At 33.5% G+C, this 16,960-nt stretch overlaps 1 protein-coding gene across 1 annotated transcript in view; it reads left to right on the top strand.

Moving 5' to 3' along the window:
* The window catches only part of CD2AP (CD2 associated protein), a gene marked incomplete at both ends in the record, with an annotated part of 65,068 nt that overhangs the window by 7,558 nt on the left and 40,550 nt on the right, over nucleotides 1-16,960 (top strand). Inside the window, 3 exons of the mRNA XM_084258942.1 lie at nucleotides 1,959-2,112; nucleotides 10,064-10,164; nucleotides 13,240-13,360. Of these exons, the coding sequence (XP_084115068.1) occupies nucleotides 1,959-2,112; nucleotides 10,064-10,164; nucleotides 13,240-13,360 (376 nt within the window). The remainder of the gene's footprint in view (nucleotides 1-1,958; nucleotides 2,113-10,063; nucleotides 10,165-13,239; nucleotides 13,361-16,960) is intronic.

The following is a 16,960-nucleotide window of genomic DNA, read 5'->3' as shown; positions in this document are numbered from 1 at the left end:
ATTTATTATGTCTAATGTTCAGAAGACTTACTACATATAATATTCATGGATGAAAATTTGTTTTGTTTTTTTTAGGATTTATTTATTTATGCATACAAGAATGGGGGTAGAAAAGAAATGGGACAATGTCTTAGAATTATTATATTTGTTTATATAGGTCTTATTAAAAGATCACAAATATCAAAAGTTATATGCTTAGTGAGCAGTATAGAACTAAGATACAAACCCAGTCATCTGTTCCCTGAATTTTTCTTCTGAATCATGACTGGTCAAATTGCAGTCATTTTCCTAGGGGAACACGATTTGGCTGTCAAGCCAAAATCTCGATCTTCTGATCTACAATCCCTCTCTGAGGTATGGTTTACTTAATTTTTAGGAAAGTAGGTAGTTCATGAGACAGGAGAATCTGAAATGAAGAACTTTGGCATGTTGAGGTTGTAAATGCCTGTCATTGCATAGCTTTTGTTTTCATTAGCTTCAGAAATATTTAAGTGCAGTCTGATGTATCATGTATTATTAATAGCAAATTGAGTACTTTTCCTTAAGTACATTACCAATAAAATTGAAGCACTCTAAGTTATGAAATGTTTTGTGTATTTTATTATTTGAACTCCAGGGCTTTTTCTTTTCTTTTTTTTTTTTTTTAAAGATTTATTTACGCATACAAGAGTTGGGGTGTGGGCCAGAGGTTGGGAGTGGGGTGAGAGGTGTCACCAGAGACAGAGTGGGGAGTAGAACAAGCAGATCTACCGAAATAACACTGCTGAAGGAAGCGGTGGGAGAGACAGGAGAGGTCTGCTGCGCCATGTAGGTCACTTTCCTTGCCAGGGATCAAACTTGCACTGCAGTGGCTGTGGATAGCTTCATACAGCTGAGACTTAACTCCTTGTGCCACCTGGGAGGCCCCTTCATTGCTTTTTCATAATTCTGCATCAACTTCAAATAGTTTGTCCAATATGAGAATATTTTCTTCTCTGATGGCAAAGTGATATGTATTGTTAAAAAGGCCCCCCAAAAGCAAGTATTCATGTATTATAATTTGTCTGCAGTGTAAAGAAATCAAAATTATCTGATACCCTACCAACCATAGAATAACAAAATGATTAAAGATTGTGGGTAGCCATAAATACCTGGAGATACAAATTCTTTGTGAACCTGTTATGTGAAAAATATTTTCTAGCTAATGATTTGCTTTTTTATGTTTATTTTTATGAACAGAAATTGTTAATTTTAATATCAAACGGAAGGTAGGAATCTAATTTCATTCCTTTCCCCTTAAATTATAGAACATTAGTTTTACCAGCACCATGTATTTTAGTAATCAACTTTTCCTCTCACTTTTTGTCTAAGTCAAATTTTTCTGTTTTTGGACTCTGCTTTGTTTCATTTATCAATATGTCTGTTTTTATACCAGTACCACGCACATTTGTACTATTATATCATTTTTTTTTTTTCCTTATATCTTGGTTAAAGAAAATTTTCCTCACTTTCTCCCTTCCCCCTTGAAATAATTCTGGCTTTGGCCTTTTTTCCTTCTATACAGATTTAGAAGTAGTTTATTGAATTGCTCTCCCAAATCTGATATATTTATTGAAATTACATTGTACTGTTATATCAATTTTAGAGAGAATTGGCATCTTTATGAGTTTTCAGTTATTGAACACAGCATAATTTTCTTTTTATTTGTCTCCTAATTGTGTCTCCTTTTCATTTGTGTCCTTTTGTGTCAGTAGAATTTCGTATTTTCATGATGGTTCTGTCAAGACATAAACTCATAATGAATCACTATTACCATATTGTGTTGCATTCTGTTGATAGTGTGGGGAGAGAAAAAGTTTGTAAACTGTTGCTCTCAGGTTTCAAATAATAATCACTTTACCTGTTTTTTGGTAATTTACATTTGGGAATTTAATAAAATACAGCTTAATTGGTCTATTTACTGATTTCTTCTTTTGTAGGAGATTAAGAGAGAGACCGAATCCAAGGATGATAGTTTGCCCATCAAACGTGAACGGCATGGGAATGTAGCAAGTCTTGTGCAACGAATAAGCACCTATGGACTTCCAGCTGGAGGAATTCAGCCACATCCACAAACCAAAACCATTAAGAAGAGTATGTAAATAATTATTTTTATGTTTAGTCAAAATAGAAAGATGTTTTCTAACTGTTAAATTATGTTAAGAAAGACCATCAACTTTCTGCCGCATACTATAATAACATTCTGCTTATTCTCATGTTATTAGTTTCTGACCCTATAGTTAGTTGTTAACATGATTATCCAGCATGAACTGCTGACAACTCTCTATAGTAATTACAAATGAAAATGTGAAGGTTTGTTTTCTTACTACTCTTATAGGCACCATTGAATAGTTTACATTTGCCTTAAATTTGTTGTAAGACCATTAATTTAATGGTTTGCTAGAATATCTGCTCATCCTTAAGTACGATAGATGCAAGAATTTTGATGGGATATTTTCTTTAGTAGTTAAACATCTGAACATATATGTTCTAATTTCCAAGGTGATTGGGCTCACATAATACCTTTTAAGTGTGTGGTACACTAATTGTGTTAGAATGATTTTGTGTGGAGGAAAAGCACCACTTTTTGAATCAGATATGAGTGTGAATCTTACGGTCTTAGATCATTGAAACTCTTGAATTTTATTTTGCTGCTAGTGAGTGAGTAGTTGAGAAAGACAGGTAATAGTGTTGTCCTGTCCAAGCTTATAGTCTTGGGAAAGATAGCTATTAAAGTAATAAAGATGTTTATTAAACAAGTATATTTATGGAAGCTGATAATATTTTAAAGTAGGAAAAACCCAAAGCCCCTTGAGAGATTGAATACTGATTCTGTGTTCAATTTGATTTACTATTAAATGACTATTTAACCATAAATATCTTAGAATCAATGTCTAAATCCTTTGAAGTACCAAGTAGTCTATAATAAAGAAATTTTGTTTACATACATTTCACAACAGTAAGACTACTTTTGATTTTTCTAGAGTCCTCATAAATCTCAACCTGTTACAATTCTTTTTGTTTTTTTCAACCTAATACCTTCTATACTTCTATCTGTTTGGAGAAGCCTTTACTTCCTGGAGTATATCCTTTATTTTCATAAAATGAAAAAAAAAATTTCATGACACTAAGACAAATTAAAGGGTTTTATCTGTACTTTGTAAATGCATTGTATGAACAATGTTTAGATATTATCTGTAATGCTTTCAGCCTACTGCCTGAAGGTGGACTGTTTTAGTAGTTTTGATTGCTCTAGACTCTGAAACTGTTTACTTAGAACTTGAGGCACGGATAATAGAGTGTATGTTAACATCCTTCAGATGATCCTCTGATAGAATTTCTGTGTACAAGAAAAATTTTTAGGACCTTGGAATGGCTATCTATGACCTCTGCCTATTATAAAACTCATTTACTACTTTTCTTTAGCTTTTCTGAACTATACAGAAACAAGTTTCTTCTTAAGTAGAGGCTAAACAAAGAGCTTTGGGATTGTGAGTACTTTATTTATTTAGTCTCATAACATGAAAGGACAAACTAAAGTTTATTTTTCTCATAACTACTGGCCATAATTCGTTTTATTGTGAGAAGGGAAAACAATTATACAGTTGGTGCTATAAGGCTTGGGTATTTTCCTAAGAATCCTCTATAACTTGTTTTTAAGTGAATTTGCTGCAAGGATTAATTTGGTCATTTGGTGCTAGCTAACATTTAAAACAGGATGCAGGTTGTTTTTGCTTTCAGATTTCTTTTCCAGGAAAAACAAGCTAATTTTTAAAAAAATCTGAATCTTTTTGTTACTGTTAGTTTACATCATATCCTTAATTCGCAGAATAGGTTATTCAAAAGTGGTTCATTGTAATTCCATATAGTACTGGGTACAACTAACCAATGCTATCATTATTTAAAAAAATTCTCCAAGCCATTGTAAAGTTGAATGGTAAACAGTGTAGTATGAAAGTTCAATTTAAATCGCAGACAAATGAATCTGCATGTGTACTGAGTTTTGTCTAAGCAACTAAAAAGAATATTCAAATAAGATAGCATGATATTAGATGTCTAAAAACTTGACTTTGCAGAACTAGTGAGCTATTTTTCTCTAGTGAAGACTAGAGAAAGAAATTGTTGGCTTTTTGGTGAAGTCTAATTATGAAGTCATTGAAACTTTTGTTGTTACATGTAAATTAAGCAAGGCAACTTCTTTGCTAAAACAGTTATTTTCCAGAGCAAGTACAGAATAATGTTTTCCAGAACAAGGTTGATTGCTATAAGTTGCTAAGTTACAGAAGAGCACAAATTTACACTTCTTTTTTTAAATATTTATTTATTTATACAAGAACCCGTGTACAGGCCAGGTGCGCGGGAGGGTGAGAGGATTCACCAGAGACAGAGTGGGGAGCAGAACAGGCAGACTGATGAAATACACTGGTGAGGGGAGCAGCAGGTGAGACAGGAGTGGTCTGCCGTGCCATGTATGACCCTCACTGGCCGGCCGGGATCGAACCGGCTTTACAGAGGCTGCGGACAGCTTCACAGCGCGGTGCTCAATGGCCTGCGCCACCAGGGGAGGCCCAAATTTACACTTCTTGAAACAAAAACATGTACAAGTCATATTATTGCTAGAGGCCCTTATAAAATCAGGTACAAAGATAGCAGTAGAATAGTTTGCTTAGTAAAGAATTGATATCTTTCATATCACAACACTAAATAACATTCATTATAGAATATTAGTAGATATTTTACTGTTTGGAAAAGATTGGTTTCAGATACGAATCTGTTCTTGGCACAAGGAAGATATTATTACTTATAACTTTGTTTTCCTACTTAGTGGAAACTCATGCTGCAGAAAATTTTTCATCTAGTTGATAATTAGTTTGAATGTCAAAGTTACCTTAAGATTGATCCTAATTGACCACTAGTATATGTGTCATAAAGAAATGATGTGGCTACACGAAAAATTAGGTGACCAGAATGTCAATCTATAGTGTTTCATATCCAGAAAAAAGTAGCAATTAATACGCCTTCTTATTTGAGTTAGTGTTGAGAAAAATGAAAATTCTGAATGCCATCAGAAATGTTAACTGACTATACACCTTTAAGCACACATTTTGAAACAATGGAGATTGTTTCAGATTCTGCTCTTTGATTTTGAAAGACTTTAACGCATGCTGGGGAAAAAAATCATATGAAGCCACCTCATCTTAGCCTCTCAAATGAATGGGGTAGAGTGTTCAAATTTTCTTTTTTCTTTTGAAAAATTTTAAATCTACAGGAAAGTTGATACAGTCATGCAGTGAGCACATATACCCTTCATGTTAGTTTGCTGTTAACATTTTGTCATGTTGACTTTATCTCTAATTAAATACACTTAACTGAATACGTTGACAGTGTATTGTAGACATAATACACTTTCCCCTAAAATCATAAGTTTGCTTCATGATGGTGATAATACAGTATTTTCTAAGAATTTGTCTTAATCAAATAGTAGCACAGCAAAATAGGTGGTATCTTGAACAGTTTGAATCTTTCATTTATTGGTATAAGTATTACGGTGTTTTATTGCTGAGGATAAGAAAGAATTTTTATAAATATTTAATTGTATAGTAAATGACAGAATCACTATGTTTCTTAATGTGCTTTTCTTTGTAGACTAGAGAAAGACATTGATAATTTTTTACATATTAGGAAAATCTTAGTGTTGCAATAAAACCGGACCAAAGCGAACCAAAAAATGAATCAGGAATTATTTTGCTGCTATTTCTGAAGTTTTAACATTCAACCTCTCAGCTCCTAAGAGTGCCAAGTTCTTCATTTTAGTCTTTGATGGAAAGATTAAAAATAATCGTAAGAAATGGTTCCATAATTTAAGAGATCTGTTTGATTTGAATTTATAGATCTCTTTTTCAGAACCATGAAATAAATACTTGCCATTCTTGATGACTTATATTTAGAAGTTAGGATTTTCTGTTTTAGTTGAAAATAAGGAAAATAACTTCACATTTCACACAATTTGGTTTTGTTTTTCAAAAAAGATAGACTTTTCTAAAAAGTTTCTGAAATTTTTTTGGCATTTATATGCTAGTTGCCTTATACTTTTGGGTGCAAAGACCACGAGAACAATCAAATAAGCCAAATAAAGCTGGATATAGATCATGACCCAAAGCTCAGTTTAATGGGTGAACATTAAGTTACCATAAAACAGAGATAGTAATAATGATTTTTATCTCCCCAGAAATTTTAAGGGAATTATAATAATGATATATGACTAGTTACATGGTTATGATTCAGATGAAGGGGCATTTCAATCCTGAGGTTCTCAAGCAACGTGTATTTAAACTCTTCTTTGTAGGACATATCTATCATTCACATGTAGATGGGGATTATGAATTGCTACCTTTGGAAGGTCTAGAGATATAGGCAGGTGTAGGGTATTTTCAGGGCAAGAGGCTCCTTCTTGGCTACTACTATATGAGCTGGGTTAAAGCACTTTGTAACTATAAAAGAAGGCAGTATGATTTTGTGGAAAGGTGATAGTCAGAAGTGCATGTAATTCTAGTTTGCCTCTTTTTAGAACTCTGTGCTCTTTGACAGTACTTAAATGATAGTAACAGTAAAATGATAGTAACAAATTTATATGATCATTTGTGTGGAAGAAATTTGTGAAAAACTTAGAATAGTACTGGTACATAAAAGGTATGAAATATTTTCATGCCTTTGCTGTCCCTCCTTTAACTTTTTTATTATTAGCTTTACTTAACAATATATTGCTGATGATGCTTTTTAATTATTTTGTGATCTGGAAAGCTATGTGAAAAAACATTTCTTTATTAAATAATTGTAGTTGGTGGTTATAGTAGGTGGTGTTTTTATACACTATACCTCTTCCCTTTGAAAAATGAAAAATAACCTTTTCAAATAATTTTGCAAAGTACTTTGGTAAAAGCAATTCTATAGAATTATGTATAGTGCGAGAAGGAAAAAAACAACAACACTTGGGTTATAATGTAAGTAGACTGCTGGAAGTTAATTGCTATGCTTGGTAATGAGGAGTATAATTTACACTTTTCATTCACTTTAAATCATTAAAAATAGTTGGCATTCATTAAGAAGAACAAAGATCCATTTTTAAAAAGATATAAAGTTACCAAAAAGATAGAAAATATTTTCTCCTTTGATATGTACATTAAAAAATTCACTTGGAGATGAGCAAAATAGATTTTTCAATAATATAGATCATTTCCCTTTCATCTATAAAGTGCTAACTATTATAATGACATTTATGAACACATTTTCTCAAGGATGATGTAAACAGTTTGCAAAAGTTGTTAGAGGACTATACTGATGTCTATTTTAAGGGACAAGAAGTTTTCTTGCATTATACATAAAATCACTTAGTAAATTATTACTTAAAATTTACCTTAAGACCTGATGAAAAGTGACATTTGAAAAATTTTACTACACTCTCTAGGCTATTTAGAACAGTATGATTAGTGTTTAATGTCTCTGGTTCTTTTTATTATAAAACATTTTAAGAAATCAGATATAAACTTTAGGAAGTGGGGGACTATTACTAAAATGTTACTTTCTTATTTGCAGAATCAATTCTTTGGTCTACATGTCATGTTTCTTTTGCACCTCTTTCATAGTGTTGGTTGTATGCAAGGTGCATTTATTTTGTTAATTTGGGGGTTCAATTGGATGTACTTTTTTATTTCAATAAACTCACAGATGCATAAGAAAATAGGAGCTGAAGTAACTGTCATGGTTACTAGTTCACTGCGCTTATAGTTCAGGAAATTGATTTCTGAAGAATTTAGTTCAAAGGACTAGGTAATGACAGATGTACTAGGTAGAACTCATGCCTTCAGACTTCCAAGCTGGTGATATTTCTATTGTATCATGGCATCTTTCCTTAGTATATTAAAAAATTCACTTGGAGATGGAGTCATGATTTGATGCAGTGAAATTCTACCAGCCAGAATAATTGCTGTTGATTCTTGTATTACCAGTTCCTGGTTCACTGGGAAAACTATGTTCTTGATGTAGTGTATCTGTCACATCTTTCTTTTTTTGCATCAGGTTCATCTTTCATTCTATAATTTTTGCAAATTCTTCTTTGAAGCCTTCCACATCTGCTCTAATTCAAATTGTCCTATCAATTTTGGTTGTATTTGTAATTTGTACTAAATGTCTTGCTCTCTTATGTATTTGTGTTTTGTCACCAGTTGTTTACTATGCATATTTCTTGTGTCCTAGGTACTGTTAGTGCCTTAAGTGTGCATTTAAATTATTAAAAAAAATCTTAGGTGTTGATGACTGTTTCTTGACACTAATGCCATATTGTTAGGCTTCAATGTTTATTAATTCATTCAAAAATGCCAATAGTTTCCATTACAAGCCAGGCACTATTCTAGATATTGGGGAGAGAGCAATTACACCTTCAGTGCCCATTTATCTTTAATCTAGAGAGTAAGGAGTTTATTCACAAGAAAATTGGTCATTATGATAAATGACAAGTTGTCAGTAACAGGTTTCTGTAGTCAATTGGATGAGTATATGGGGTGCTTTGAAGGCACAAAGAAAGAATAACTAACCCAGAAAGCTATTTGTTAGAAAGTTTCTTCTAAGCTGAGACCTGAAGATGACTTGACCTTGTGGATGAAAGTAAAATGTCCTTGGCAAAAGAAACAGATTTAAGTTTTAGAAGAAAAAGAGCATGTCTTTTTCTAGGAATTAGAAATCAGTATAATTAGATCATTGAGAATCACCTGAGGGTATTGGTGGAGTAGGAATTCTGATCCATTCTGCTAAGGCTGCCAAAAGAAAATACTATAGACTGTGGGTGGCTTCAACAATAGAAATTTATTTTCTCACTGCTCCGGAGGCTGGAAGTCCAAAATCAAGGTGCTTTTTCAGGCCTAGATTCTGGCGAGACCTCTTTTTCTAGTGTGCCAATGACTGTACTCACATGGCCGTGGGCGTGCATGGGTGCTTATAAGGGCCACACAATTATGACCTCACTTAATTGTAATTACCTCCCTCTACTGGCCTGTTCTCTAAATGTAGTCATATTGGGGGGTTAGGGCTTCAGTATGTGAATTTTGGAAGGATATGAGTTAGTCCATAAAAAGTAGGAATGGGATGAAGCCTGATAGACTACATTTCTGAGAAGTTTCCAGGTGATATTGTTGATGCTGGTATAAGAAACACTCTTTGAGTAGCGAGAAGTAATTCTTTAATCTTGTAAATGTTGTCATCTAGCCATAGCTACTTTAATGATTCACTTTAAAGATGTGAGTGTGAGTTTTCAAACTTTAAGAGTGAAAGAAGTTGGGAATCACAAGCCTGGATTGTTATAAATGCCCTATTGTTGTCTGAAACAAATAAAGCTTGTTTGAAAAGCTAAAGTAAAATTATTTTTATCTTTACCATATATGAATTTGATTTTCACCTGTCAGAAAATAGAGATGTTAAAGAATAGAAAATTTATTTTCGATTTGTGTACTTTGCCTTTTTTTAAAAACATATTTTAAAATCAGCATTTTAAGTTTCCTAGACTTTGATCTGAAAGTAATCTGAAAATCACTGCCTTGGAGGGTTTGTATTTGACAAATTTGCTATGCCAACAGTCTTTTAGCTGTATTGCAAACGCCCCATTCTGACCCCAATCCCTCCCCTCCCGCCCCCGCCCCCCTAAAAGTGTCTCTGGTTCATAGTTTTTTGTTGATTTTTAGCTGTATTTCTAATTTTAAAATGGATAGTAGATATTTGGCTTTTGTGTAACTGGGATTAAATATATAAATAGATTTTGTTGCTAGAAACCTTATACCTTATTTGTAGTTGGTTTGAATTTGCTTTGTGATGAATGGATGGAAAGTCAACCAGAACTGATTGTGATTAGCTGCTTAGAATGTTTGTATGTTCTGATTTTATTCATGCATATAAATTCTATGACAATATATTTATATATATACACACACATATAAAGGTGTTTCTGTTTGTTTTAATGATCTTTTTAAACCTAATTTTTTATTGTTACTTCCTTTAGAGACAAAGAAGCGTCAGTGTAAAGTTCTCTTTGAGTACATTCCACAAAATGAGGATGAACTGGAGCTAAAAGTGGGAGATATTATTGACATTAATGAAGAGGTAAGGAAAACATGTATTAGAGATACAGCAGCAATTGAAATTTGCTGTGGTTATTAGAAAAGTGCTTTATAAGAACATTAATTTTCTGTAAGAATTTTTTGCCAGTTTCAAGGCTTATAAAAATTTAGTTTAAAATGGATCTTCAGTAATTTAATGTAAGATTGTCTTATGTGGAGGAAAAAAGTTTTACTCATCTTTACTATACCCAATATTTGTGAACACTATTTATTGCCTTTAGGAATAAAAAAAATTTTTTTTTAATAAAAAAATCTTTTTAAACTAAAAATTTGCATAGTGTAAGTGGCTAACAATATAAATAAGACTTTTTAAAGTTTTGAATTCACTTTAAACATGTAGCAAAAAATAGAACTTTTTGCATAGAAAAGAAAAAGAGAAGCAGGATCTTTTAAAAATCTTTGCCCTATTTGAATTATCACATTCAAATATTAATCAAAAGCACTTTTCCCACAACTTCGTATCTTAGAATGAGATTTAAAAATACTTTACAAATAATTTCTTATCCCTGCTTTAATCATTACAGGAATATTAAAGTTTGAGTGATAACCAGAGATTCTGTTTTTCATAGTATTTGTTTGGTATCATTGTCACAGGGATTGATTTTCTGTCATAACATCATTTTATGCAATCTAGCACTTATGTTTATGTTCATTTCCAGAATATTTATACAAAAGACACGCCTTATTTCTACCAGGTGACAATAACAATAAATATTTATTGAGCCTGTAATATTTCTGGAATACTGTGATAAGTTTTTTCATATTTCCTTTAAATTTCTAAACAACCTAATAGGATAGGGATTTTTTAACCTTATTTTATTTATGAATAATAGATGGAATCACAAATTGGCTGTTCTAATTACTCTTGTTGCATAACATGCCATCTCAAACTTAGTGACAAAGAACAACTGTTTTATTATGTTCATGGATCATGTGGGTTAAGAATTCAGATAGGGTACAGCAAGCATGGCTTGTCTCTGTTCTGTGATTTCTGGAAATAGTCAAAGCTGGTTGCTGGAAATTCTTAGGGTCCTTCACTATCATGTTTGGTGCTTAGAAGGTTCAAAGACTAGAACTGATTATGGAGCACCATTGTGTAGCTTCTCTACTGACTTTCTTACTGTCTTGGGGCCATCAGGATTCGTAGGATAGTTGTCTGTATAGGCAATCAGGGCTCTGAGCATAAGCATTTCAGTGAATACGGTTTTTATTATCTAACCTTCGAAATCATCACAGCACTTTCACCATATTCCGGTGCTTACAGGTGAGTCATAAGCCCACAAGAGGGGTGGAGACAAAAATTACTACTTCTTGGTAGGAGGAATGTCAGGATTAAATTGTAGATGAGCATATGGGATGCATTATAGATGAACATGTGGGATAGGACATCTTGTTTCACCCTTCTGTGCACAAGCTCATGTTCCAGGTATGCAGAGGAGGCAGCATTTAACGCCTCACAATCTCTGCTTTTAATTCACTGTTCTTTACAAGTGTATTACTCTGCATTATCTACCAGTTGCTGTCAGTTTGGCATTCTAGGTACCCATAATAGTCTCCTCATATTCTCTCCCTTTGTTGTGCGTGTTCAAGTTTGTTCTCCATACTCCAATCATATCTGGCTTAGTGCCTCCCATAAGTGTGCTAAAAATTCTGAATTCTTCACACCTATTTCTCCCTCAAACAGCGTGTATTCTAGCTACCTCATATTTCTTCTGTATATATTCCATTGAATTACTCCTTTATTTTTATGTTACTATATTTTTCACATGCTTTGTACCTGGAAAACTTTCATTCAGCCTTTTAAACATTACCGTTTAGGAGTCTTTTAAGTCTGTCCTTTGTTCATACTTTTGTTATAGTACCTCTTGCATGTTATTGTAACTGCTTATTGTTTATTCTCTTCTTTAGATGGTCTTATTTATTTTTAATTTTTAAGATATATTTATTTATGCATACAAGAGCTGGGGTACAGGCCAGAGATGTGGGGGTGAGGGGGTAAGAGGATTCACCAGAAACAGAGTGGGGAGCAGGACATGTGAATTGACTGAAATACACTGCTGAGGGGAGCAGCGGGTGAGGCAGGAGAGGTCTGCTGAGCCATGTGAGTCACCTCCCTGGCCAGGGATAGAACTTGTGCTGTGGATAGCTTCATTGTGCTGATGCTTAACCCCCGCTTGCACCACCAGGGAGGCCCCTAGATGGTCTTATTTAATGACAGATTTCTCATGCAAATTTGATTCTGTTCCTCAAATTAATACCATGGCTTCCACGTAGTAACTGCATGTTGTTTTGTTTTTATAGCTATGATGAGGCAAAAAAGCATTTAAAAATATTTTAAGCCAAAAAAAGCTGTTTTTAGTTTTGATATTGCATTTACTGCTGCTAAGTGAATTTTGATAGCAAACAGTTTGCTCTTAAAAATTTTTTTTTACCTAAAATCTCATAACATCTAAGCAGAAATTATACATTTTAAAACATTAATCATACGAAATTATTTCACGAAGGTTGTAACTTAGCTATTATTCAGTATAAATATTTTTCTAAAGAGTTTGTCCTGGGGACCATTTCCGGTTGGGTTGGGCATGGGTTGGTATTTAGGAATGACTGGCATCTGGATTCTTTCTTAAGTGATTCTTTTTCACATTTGGGCTAAGACTTACTGTTTCTGTCCTGAATCAGATATTTCCAAATAGCGTAAGGAATAATATGTCATAGTTACAAACTAAGGATCAGTAGTGTTTAAGAGTGACATTCCAGAAGAGAATTATTTTAGTTTTAATATGCTGTACTTGGTTATCCACTACTTTGATGGAAATTATTTATATCATAGGTTACATTTTATTACACATCTTGTATAAATAATAAAAAAAAAGAATTAAAAAAAATACAACTGTTGTTAAGCCCTTAAAAAAATAAATAAAACGTTTTCTTCATTGCTTTTTCCTATATATTTAGGGGAATTATATTGCATCACTAATTTTATACTCATTCATTTTCCCATAGGAGAACATTTTCTTGTAAGAGAAATTTTTATTATTTGAGTTATGAACTTTTTCAGGTAGAAGAAGGCTGGTGGAATGGAACCCTGAACAACAAATTTGGACTGTTTCCTTCAAATTTTGTGAAAGAATTAGAGGTTACAGATGATGCTGAAACTCATGAAGCCCAGGAGGATTCAGGTAGACTACTTAAAAAATTTGAATAGAATAAATGAATTTGTTTAAGATCTAGCGTTTACTTTGTATTTTTTGAAACTCTTACTTTTGAACTCTAAGCTTCTGTTAACCTACTTTACAAAAAGCAGCTTATGACAGGGACCTAAAATGAATTAAATATGGAGGCAAATAATTTAATATTTTTCTTCTGTGCCGTCTTCTTCAACCCTAAGTAAACTTTTAGTGACCTAATTGTAAAATGGTATTACTTATGTTATCTCATTTCTTTAAACTTAAGATACAATACTTCATGAAATACTGATCTAGTTTGCAAATCACTTAACTCAGAAATCTTAGAAATTAAAAATAACTTTGTTCAATTTTCCATAGTCACAGGGCTTTGTTTTCTCTGTGAAGATAGAATGTCACTTGATTATTTTGTGATCTCTGTCATTTAGAGACTCACCTAGAAAGTCAAAACTGTGTTTATATTTAAACTACATTTAAATTTTTTTTTGTTTTACTTTTAAGAATTGCTGAGGGATTTAGGAAAATGTTTTATTTTATATTTTATTTTTGTGTAGAAGAACTGGGGTGTATTCCAGAGGTGTGTAAGGATGAGAGAATTCACTAGAAACAGAGAGGGTAGCAGAACAGGTGGATTTACTGAAATACACTGCTAAGGGGAGCAGCAGGTGAGACACGGGAGGTATGCTGTGCCATGTGGGATTAGCTCCCTGGCCTGAGATTGAACTCAGGCCATAGCTAGTGGTTGTAGCACTGAGACTTAACCCCTATGCCATGACGGAGGCCCAGGAGAATTTTTTTAAGATGAATTCAATTCCTAAGTTGTAATACTGAAATAAGTACAACTTTTTCTTTATGGATTGAGTCACAGATACTAAGGTAGATACACAAACTTAAGGTTGCCAGTATCATTGATTTTTTTTTTTTTTTTTCCCTCAGAGCCAATGTTATGTCAGGCTATGAAGACTATTACCTTAGTCTGTTCAGACCACTTTAACAAAATACATACACTGGGTAACTTATAAACAACAATTTATTTCTTACAGTTCTGGAAGCTAGGAAGTCCAAGATTAAGGAGTCACTATGATTGATTTCTGGTTAGACCTTCTTATTGGTTCATGGCTAATGACTAGGGACAAGCTATCTCTGAGGAGCCTCTTTTGTAAGGCACTAATTCCAATCCTGTGGATTCTGCCCTTATTACTTAATCACCCACCAAAGTTGAACCTCCTAGCATCATCACCTGGGGAGATAGTTTTTCAAGATACAAACTTTAGGGGGAAAATAAGCATTTAGACTATAGTAACTATATATAGATCAAGACAATGAGATAAAGTCTTAAGTTTGCTTAAAATGTTTCTGTACCTAACACTTTTCTTTGCATTCCTATGGTACACTTTGATTTTATATTCTATCTTTATATAGACCAAACTAGAAGTTAGGCTCCCATGATAACAAGTGCTGTTCCTTAGCCATTTTATTCTTAGTTGTAATTTCATTGTTTGCAAAATGAGACTAATTTTACCTAAAAGCTTTGTTATGTGGGTTAGCAAGGTAGTTTCTAAGTATAATATTTGCTATATAGTGAATTATTTTGAATTATTTATTTTTGCTTCCTTTTGAAATTAGGAAAACATTATAAGGTTGTTAGGTGTAGGAAATAGATTCATAAACCTCAGTGGGAGTCAGTGGTAAGTCAATGAATACTTTTAAATTTAACAAATGGTAATACTAAACATAATTAATGAAAAGTATCTAGAAATCCTTATTGAGGTTATTCCTAAAGTTACGTGATGTGGTTTAAGTTCTACTATTTTAGACCTTATTAAGAAAGTTCTTTGAAACTTCATTCATAATTGTGATTTGCATATAAATGATTTGTAATATTTCCTGTACTCATTAACGTATTGAGCCTGGAGAAATGGATCATATAATACTGGTCTTTTTTGTGACTTTTTTTATTTCACTTAGCAAAATGTTCTTAATGTTTGTCTATATTGTAGCATGTGACAGAACTTTATTTTTCCTTTTTCTTTTTCTTTTTTTAAAGATTTATTTGTGCATACAAGAACTTGGGTGTAAGCCAGAGGTGGAGGGGGTGAGAAGATTTACCAGAGAGAGTGGGGAGTACAACAGGCAGATCTACTGAAATACACTGCTGAGGGGAGCAGCGGGTGAGGCAGGAGAGGTCTGCTGTGCCATGTGGGTTAGCTCCCTGGCCACCGGGTATCAGTCGAACTCGTGCTGTGGTGGCTGGTGATAGTTTGATAGTGCCATGTCTTTAACCCCTGTGCTACCAGGGAGCCCCCCAACTTCCTTTTTTTCTAATTGAATAATACTCCATTGTTTGCACCACATTTTGTTTACCCATTTATCTATTAATGGATATTTGATAGGCTTTTATTTCTTACCATTTGTGAATGATGTTGCTATGAATGTGGGTGTGTATATAACTCTTCAAGATCCTGCTTTCAGTTTGGAAATATACAGAAATGGGATTGCTGGATTATGAGATAGTTAAATTTTTAATTTTTTGAGCAATTGCTATCCTGGTACTTTCCTATAGTGGCTGTATGTTTTACACTTCTACCAGCAGTGCATAAGGGTTCTAGTTTCTACATACTCTCAATAATTATTTTTTATTAGCTAATTTCATGGATACTAGATACCTCATTGTGAATTTGATTTGCATTTCTCTAAGAATTAGTGATGTTGAATATGTTTCATACTTGTGACCATTTGTGTATCTTCTTTGGAGAAAATGCCTGTTGAAGTCTTTCGTCTTTTTAATTAGGCTGTTATTTTTGTGTTGTTTTGAATTACAGGATTCTTTATATATTCTGGACATTATTGTTAGAAAAATGATATGCAGGTATTTTCTCCAACTCTTGTAATTATATCCTTTAATGTACAAAAAGTTTTAAGTTTAAAGTAATCTTTGTATTTTCATTTTTGCCAGTGTATTTAGTTTCACATCTAGGAACTTATTGCCAAATCCTATGTTATATGCCATACTCCTTGCTATTATTTTTTTTAAAGATTTATTTATTTATTTATATAAGCACTGGGTACAGTCAGAAGCATGGGAGGGTGAGAGAATTCACCAGAGCCAGAGCAGGGAACAGATCAGACAGACTGACGAAATACACTGCTGAGGGGAGCAGTGGGCGCCGCAGGAGCTGTCTGTCGCGCCATGTGGGACCCTCACTGGCGTCCGGGGATCGAACCAGCGCTGCAGAGGTGCACGCGGCTTCGCAGCCCAGCGCTCAACCGCTGCGCCACCAGGGGAGGCCCATACCCCTTGCTTTTTTATTGTAGAAGTTTTATAGCTTTTGATCTTACATTGTTTATCCATTTTGAATAAATTTCTATTTCTGGTTTAAATAAGAGTCAACTTCAGTCTTTTTCATGTGACTATTTATATTTCCCAGCACCATTTGTTGAAGAGACTGTGCCTTGCCCCACTTAGTTGTCTTGACACCTTGTTGAAGTTCATCTGGCCATTCTAAGCCAGCTTTTATTGTGGCTTCTATACTATTGTATGTGTTTATCTTCCTCCCGAAAGGCTATCACCTGTTTCCGGCAGACACTGTATTT

Source organism: Talpa europaea (assembly GCF_964194135.1).
Source record: "Talpa europaea genome assembly, chromosome: 2".
In the NCBI taxonomy this organism is placed as follows: domain Eukaryota; kingdom Metazoa; phylum Chordata; class Mammalia; order Eulipotyphla; family Talpidae; genus Talpa; species Talpa europaea.
The sequence above is the reverse complement of the archived record's forward strand: the minus strand, read 5'-3'. Positions and strand labels throughout refer to the sequence as shown.